The following is an 8,341-nucleotide window of genomic DNA, read 5'->3' as shown; positions in this document are numbered from 1 at the left end:
GTGCTACTGGAGCGGCCCCAAGCAGTGAAAGGGTTAACCCTCTGTGTATTGTCGCAGTGAAAGGGTTAACCGTTTTGGTAGTGCGGCAGTGAAAGGGTTAAATGAGCCAAACGGTGAAACTAAGTTTACCATCAGACACACAGACGTCTGACCAGAAAGTGAGACAGAGCTTTTGGTCAGACTTACAATAAATACATAATTGACACGACGCGTACATAAGATGCCCAGATATGACAAGAAGGTAAACAAAAATGCCCCAGTGAGGAAATGAAAACAAAAGATGGGTTTAGGGACTTTGTTATGTCTTCACATTAGAACTGGAGTCCAGGCCAAATGTCATATCTCCTAAACCTTGGCCGTTGTTTTAAGAAACACTGTCAGACTGGCGCCTAGTGTCTGAGCTGCACCTAGTTAACCCTATATTAACTAGTCAAGGCTGTGCAGAGATATTCAACACAGATCTATAGACATGATAATATTTTCCAATCACAGGTGAGAGAGAGAGAGAGAGAGAGAGAGAGAGAGAGAGAGAGAGAAGAGATAGGGATAGAGAGAGAGAGAGAGAGAGAGAGAGAGAGAGAGAGAGAGGAGAGATAGGGATAGAGGGAGAGGAGAGATAGGGATAGAGGAGAGAGAGGGAGCGAGAGAGGGAGCAAGAAAGAGATGGAGAGATGGAGGCAGAGAGAGAGAGAGAGAGCAAGACACTTAACCCCTAACTGCTCCCGATGAGCAGGTCGGCACCTTGCATGGTCGCCTCCGCCGTGAATGTGTGAGCGAATGGGTAAAATGTGAATAAGTAAAAAATTGTGTCAGTACTACACATTGGAAATAGCAGCAATGCGTGGGTATTCCAGTGGCCAAAGTCTGGATTTCATGTCTCACTATGGCAAAATGACATCACTCCAAGGGGGACATTAGTTTGAAAATGTAAAACAGTCATGGGATGGTTTTCCGCTGGCCGTCAGCCCCACCCCTTTCACCCCAAGATTAACTCAGATTGACGGAGATGTTCATTGACCCTGATAGGTCCTCCTCTCACCATGTGACCTCGTCTCTATCCCTTCTTCCTAATACCCCCCTCCCCCAACAGAACTGGTGTTCGAGGAGGTGAACAGCTTCAAGACGGACAGCCTTCAGGTGGAGCAGTAATGGCCGCTCCGCCCGCCACCACACCTCCCACCTGGAGGGGGCGCCATCACCCCCTTTATCTGTCAGTAGGGGGTGTGGGAGGAGCCAAGAGAGTCTTGCGAGCCAATCAGAGACAACGCTGTGTACCCTTTGACATGACACCACCACCACCACCACCACACTTTCTGCTTGGTGTGAACGTTTGTTTGTTTGATAGCAATGTTGTGAGTTGATGTGAGAGGGCTGTGTCCAGGGGGTGAGAGGGCTGTGTCCAGGGGGTGAGAGGGCTGTGTCCAGGGGGTGAGAGGGCTGGTTCCAGGGGGTGAGAGGCGGTGTGGCAGAGCTGTGTCCAGGGGTTGAGAGGGCTGGTTCCAGGGGGTGAGATGCGGCGTGACAGGGCTGTGTCCAGGGGGTGAGAGGGCTGTGTCCAGGGGGTGAGAGGGCTGGTTCCAGGGGGTGAGAGGCGGTGTGGCAGAGCTGTGTCCAGGGGGTGAGAGGGCTGGTTCCAGGGGGTGAGATGCGGCGTGACAGGGCTGTGTCCAGGGGGTGGGAATAACACACATTACTGTTACAGGTAGAAGGACCGGGGGAGTTTACAGGGCTGTACTCCCACGCTTGTGTTCAGTCCGTGCCTTATCGCGCGTTCGCTCGGTCCTCGTCAAGCCAGAAAGTCGGAGGTTCATGAGTTTACCGCCAGGAAGTTGCAATTGAACGGCCGACCGAATGGTAAATACCAGTGGTGAACTAACCAAGTGGTAAATACCGGTGGTGATGCCCCAGTTCACCAGACGTTTAACTGTACCCTTCGCCTTTTGTGGTGCAAACATACCTTATTATGAACATGGAGTATCATGAGAAATATGATGCAGACATGCTGGGAGCTGAATCCGCCGCCTCGCATCTGATTGATCCTGACTAACTAGCGCCCTCGAACGCTATGACCTCGTATTTTTACCATCTGGTCACGTGATCGATTTCCGACTTGACGAGGACCGACCGAACGCATCATGAGGTGCCCAGGAAGCATTCTCGTTCGCCGTCTATTGGCCTGTTGGGCCAGGGGCGTCCAAACTACGGCGCAAAGAAGGTGTCCGAATGAATGATTTCCCTGATATTCTGATATTGGTCTGTATGTAGTTTTCAAGTGATGTTTGAAAACTATTGTTTAAAAACTGCAGTATTGAAATGAGGATTTCAATACAACCGCTTAAATGTGTTCCCGCTAAACACACTCCTCGCTGCATTTTCAAAGCGCCTGGGAAAAGTCTTCCTACGTCTGCATCTTTAAGTTGAATGATTAATTCATGGTTTGTGCGCGTCGGGTTGTAACGTGACGTCAGTTGACCTGACCAAGCGGTTCCTGGGTAGGATAGAAAAGGAGGAAGCTATGCCAGCTATATGATTCAATGACACTATCCTCGCCCGGACGAGTGGAGGTGAGTGAGGGCACGTGTGAGGACACAACTTCACGGAATGGAGCGCGCCCAGTGTCTACAGTCTCTGGGAAGGAGGTGAATGGAGCGCGCCCAGTGTCTACAGTCTCTGGGAAGGAGGTGAATGGAACGCACCCGGTGTCTACAGTCTCTGGGAAGGAAGGAGGTGGCAGAGGGCGAGTGACAAAGGGCGGGCACTAGTCCCTCATAATCGAGACAGATGTCCCAACAGGAAAATGAATGGAATTGGAGTTCATAGGTCACAAAAGGATTCCGTGTCATGGCACCTCTGCTTAGCAGAACGGATTAGCGTTAGCTAGCCCACTATAGCCTCCTGTGTCGCATGGATTTATTCTGCATCTTATCACTCTGCGTATTGCCAATACTGTATAACGTCTTGTTAGAAACCTGCTCGTTGCCATGGCACTGTAAACACAGCTTTGTGACCGAGGAGTGGAGTAAGAGGAGGCAGGGAGCGTGACCGACTTTAGATTTTTGTATCATCTGCCTCCTCTGAAGCCTTTTGTCTATGATGGTACAAATTAGTGCTGAATACCAACAGAATAGACACCAAAATACACAAAGCTGAATGGCTGTAAAGGTTACGATCGGCTAAATAAAACGGGTCATTGGTATCTGAGAATGATGCCCAGCCATACTGGAATCACACCAACAACCAGGATGGAATCAATGCAAAGCAACTTGATTCTTTGCACTTTTGACCCGTAGAGAGATTTTAGATCTCTTTAGACCCGTAGAGAGATGTTAGATCTCTTTAGACCCGTATGAGAGATGTTAGATCCCTTTAGACCCGTAGAGAGATGTTAGATCCCTTTAGACCCGTAGAGAGATGTTAGATCCCTTTAGACCCGTAGAGAGATGTTAGATCTCTTTAGACCCGTAGAGAGATGTTAGATCCCTTTAGACCCGTAGAGAGATGTTAGATCTCTTTAGACCCGTAGAGAGATGTTAGATCTCTTTAGACCTGTAGAGAGATGTTAGATCCCTTTAGACCCGTAGAGAGATGTTAGATCTCTTTAGACCCGTAGAGATATGTTAGATCTCTTTAGACCCGTAGAGAGATGTTAGATCCCTTTATTTTTTTTGCGTTTATCGCTTTTTGCTACTGGGCAGTCCAGTAGAGAAAGAGAGAGGAGGAACGGGAGACAGAGTGGGGGGAAGACATTCGGCAAATAACAACGGGTCCGGGAATCGAACCCGGGTCGGCCATGCCGCGACTCAGTGCGCTATGTGGTTCGCCACTGGGGCGCTCTAGATCCCTTTAGACCCGTAGAGAGATGTTAGATCTCTTTAGACCTGTAGAGAGATGTTAGATCCCTTTAGACCTAGTTAGATCTCTCCAATGGAGAAATGGATTATATCTCCATCGACCTTTGTCAAAATAATGGATGTAAGAATCTAAGTACAGAATGGGTGAAAACATGGCATTCCTGCGTCCTAAATATCAGGAACTGATCTCATTAAAAAAAGCATTACATTCAATATAACACACATAAATACTACATGTACCCTGTTGTACAACATGTCCAATAATTATGAATACAAAGTATCAATATTACAGTGAAAATGGCCCCCAAAAAACATAAGGATACCATTGATTTCTGAATGTTGATGTATACAAATGTTGATGTGGTGAATCCGGTGGATGTTGATGTGTACAAATGTTGATGTGGTGAATCCGGTGGATTTGACTTGCAACTGCAACCTGAATGTATATAATAATGTTAAAAGTGAGAAGTGTCTTTTTCTAATGGTGGCATGTCCGGTATTCCAATTGTATGATGTCCGCCGTGGATTTTCCAACCACTGAACTGGACCACTAACTGGCTTAACGTGTTCATTATGGCGAAACAATGTTAGTCTTGGGCCTTGGCTTCACAGAATTTAAAATAAAAATCTCTTTGTCATTATACCTATTCCTTTGCTTGTTTTCTAGTTATCTTGCCATTAATATGATGATGCACTCTTCCACTAAATAATCTTCCTTGTCTATAGTACTACCTACTATACTAATATATCTATACTACTATGCACTCAACACTGCAGCACCCAAGTTTCAGCACTGTTTGATGAACTCAGAGTTGTACCCTTCCTGCTGACTTGTTGTACAGAGCCTGTAAGTCGCTTTGGATAATATGAAAACTAGCAACCCTGCTAATGTTGGCATATTTACAGTTTTATTTTATTTGTATTAATTTATAAATGTATAACTGTTGATTGATATGCACTGTCCGTGATCAAATAAACTGAGTAAACTAAACATAAAAGCGTCAGCTAAACCTACTAAATGTAAATGGGTGTAAACAGCATATACAACTGTTATATTATGCCTATAATTTCACTAGCTAGGCTCGAGGTGACATCTTCTGTGTTTACCTTCACTAGCTAGGCTTGAGGTGACATCTTCTGTGTTTACCTTCACTAGCTAGGCTTGAGGTGACATCTTCTGTGTTTACCTTCACCAGCTAGGCTTGAGGTGACATCTTCTGTGTTTACCTTCACTAGCTAGGCTTGAGGTGACATCTTCTGTGTTTACCTTCACCAGCTAGGCTTGAGGTGACATCTTCTGTGTTTACCTTCACCAGCTAGGCTTGAGGTGACATCTTCTGTGTTTACCTTCACTAACTAGGCTTGAGGAGCACATCTTCTGTGTTTACCTTCACTAGCTAGGCTTGAGGTGACATCTTCTGTGTTTACCTTCACTAGCTAGGCTTGAGGAGCATCTTCTGTGTTTACCTTCACTAGCTAGGCTTGAGGTGACATCTTCTGTGTTTACCTTCACTAACTAGGCTTGAGGAGCACATCTTCTGTGTTTACCTTCACTAGCTAGGCTTGAGGAGCATCTTCTGTGTTTACCTTCACTAGCTAGGCTTGAGGTGACATCTTCTGTGTTTACCTTCACCAGCTAGGCTCGAGGTGACATCTTCTGTGTTTACCTTCACTAGCTAGGCTTGAGGAGCATCTTCTGTGTTTACCTTCACTAACTAGGCTTGAGGAGCACATCTTCTGTGTTTACCTTCACCAGCTAGGCTTGAGGTGACATCTTCTGTGTTTACCTTCACTAGCTAGGCTTGAGGTGACATCTTCTGTGTTTACCTTCACTAGCTAGGCTTGAGGAGCACATCTTCTGTGTTTACCTTGACGGCGGTTCCTCTGTGTTTTGTTTGCAGAGGACGCGGGGGGACATAACGTTAGAATATAACCCCGTTTTCTTTTTGATCATAATCACATTCACTTCTCGTTCATCATCGGGAGGGAGAGATAAGATAAGATAGCATAACATAAGATAAGATAAGGTAAGATAAAATAAGATAATATAAGATAAGATAGCATAACATAAGATAACAAGATTGATCCCCTTGGGGGAAATTCAGGCATCATAGCAGCATGGGGGAGGGGAGGCATGGGCAGGGTAATAGTAGAAATACATAAATATAGCCAATACAATAAAGATCTATTACTACCAGGAGTAAGTAGGTTAAACCAGCTGTACTCATCACTATGGAGGCCTGTTACTACCAGGAGTAAGTAGGTTAATCCAGCTTTACTCAGCACTATGGATAACTATTACTACCAGAAGTAAGTAGGTTAATCCAGCTTTACTCAGCACTATGGAGAACTATTACTGCCAGGAGTAAATAGGTTAATCCAGCTGTACTCAGCACTATGGAGGCCTATTACTACCAGGAGTAAGTAGGTTAATCCAGCTTTACTCAGCACTATGGAGGCCTATTACTACCAGGAGTAAGTAGGTTAATCCAGCTTTACTCAGCACTATGGAGGCCTATTACTGCCAGGAGTAAATAGGTTAATCCAGCTTTACTCAGCACTATGGAGGCCTATTACTACCAGGAGTAAGTAGGTTAATCCAGCTTTACTCAGCACTATGGAGGCCTATTACTGCCAGGAGTAAGTAGGTTAATCCAGCTGTACTCGGCACTATGGAGAACTATTACTGCCAGGAGTAAATAGGTTAATCCAGCCTGACTCAGTACTATGGAGGCCTATTACTACCAGGAGTAAATAGGTTAATCCAGCCTGACTCAGTACTATGGAGAACTATTACTGCCAGGAGTAAATAGGTTAATCCAGCCTGACTCATCACTATGGAGAACTATTACTACCCCATCCCCACCCCCTCCTAATAGACATTCTCCTCCCCACCGCATGTATATATTCTCTCCCCACCGTATGTATATTTCTCTCCCACCCACCCACCCCCTCCTAATGTACAGTCTCCTCCCCACCGTATGTATATATTCTCTCCCCACTGTATGTATATTTCTCTCCCACCCACCCACCCCCTCCCTCCTAATGTACAGTCTCCTCCCCACCGTATGTATATGTTCTCTCCCCACCGTATGTATATTTCTCTCCCACCCACCCACCCCCTCCTAATGTACAGTCCCCTCCCCATCATATGTATATACTCTGTCAGGATCTATGGGTAACAGTACTGTATATTTGCATATCAAGTCAAGTCAATGTTATTTATATAGCACATTTCCAGGCAGCGGCAGCTGGCACCAAAGTGCTTCACAGGCAGGTTGATAAAAACTAAATAATGTGATGCAAGATATAAGATTAAAAACATAGTAAAGCAATGAAAGTAATAAAAACTAAATGTGATGCAGGATATAAGATTAAAAACATAGTAAAGCAATGAAAGTAATAAAAACAGGTAGGGCACAGTAAAACAAAGAGGATAGAAGGGCCAGGGGTCTAGTAGTGATTAAGTGGGGGGGAAGGCCAAGGAGAACAGGTAGGTTTTTAAAAGTGATTTAAAAGCCTGCACGGTCTGGGCGGTCCGTACGCTGAGGGGGAAGCTGTTCCACAATCTAGGCGCTGCAGTGGAGAAAGCTCTGTCTCCCCTAGTCTTGAGCCTAGTTCTAGGCACCACCAATAGCAGCTGGTCAGCTGATCTGAGGGATCGGTGGGGGGTGTGGCGGTGCAGGAGCTCAGACAGATAGGGAGGAGCCGTGCCATTTAGTGATTTAAAAACATTTAGGCCTAATTTAAAATCAACCCTAAAGCGAACAGGCAGCCAGTGGAGCGAGGCCAAAACTGGGCTGATGTGTTCATGTTTTTTTGTTTTGGTGAGGAGGCGCGCGGCTGCGATCTGCACCAGTTATAGGCGACGAAGTAGGGATTTGTCAATGCCCGTGTAAAGGGCATTGCAGTAGTCGAGGCGAGTGGTGACAAAGGCATGTATCACCGTCTCTAGGTTACTTTGGGAGAGGTATGCCTTTGTCTTCGCCAGGAGTCTGAGGTGGTAAAACTGTTTTTGACTACGGCGCTGACCTGTTTGTCAAATTTAAAATTGCTGTCGAAGATGACCCCGAGGTTCCTGACAGAAGTGGAGAGGTTTGGACTCAGGGGACCAAGTGCGTCAATGAGGGGGGCTGGGGGGGCACTATTAAAAACAATGACCTCAGTTTTCCCTTCGTTTAGTGTCAGGGAGTTTTCAGACATCCAGCACTTAATTTCTGATATTGTGTTAGGGTTTGAACCGACCTCAATCGCACGGCACAGACAGGAAGTTCAGAGTTAGCCAAATACTAGGGCGTATTTATTTACAGAGTCACAAAAGGGGTAAAGTAACAATTATGAAACAACAAGGGAGACTGCCATCGGCAGAGTTCTCTGCGGCTCTGCAGATCCTCCTGGTGATAGCAGTGGGGAATCGGTATTTGACGTTGTAGCGGCTCTGCAGATACTCCCAGCTTTAACTCGAGGTGTAAAACGGAGAGAGAGAGAGA

At 46.0% G+C, this 8,341-nt stretch overlaps 1 protein-coding gene across 1 annotated transcript in view; it reads left to right on the top strand.

The window, feature by feature from the left end:
• The window catches only part of mapk11 (mitogen-activated protein kinase 11), a gene marked incomplete at its 3' end in the record, with an annotated part of 65,794 nt that extends 64,645 nt beyond the window's left edge, over positions 1 to 1,149 (top strand). Inside the window, exon 11 of the mRNA XM_084330917.1 lies at positions 1,091 to 1,149. Coding sequence (XP_084187043.1) covers positions 1,091 to 1,149 — 59 coding nt within the window. The remainder of the gene's footprint in view (positions 1 to 1,090) is intronic.
• Positions 1,150 to 8,341: the final 7,192 nt, after the last annotated feature.

Source organism: Notolepis coatsorum (genome assembly GCF_963971535.1).
Source record: "Notolepis coatsorum genome assembly, chromosome: 15".
Lineage (NCBI taxonomy): Eukaryota > Metazoa > Chordata > Actinopteri > Aulopiformes > Paralepididae > Notolepis > Notolepis coatsorum.
The sequence above is the reverse complement of the archived record's forward strand: the minus strand, read 5'-3'. Positions and strand labels throughout refer to the sequence as shown.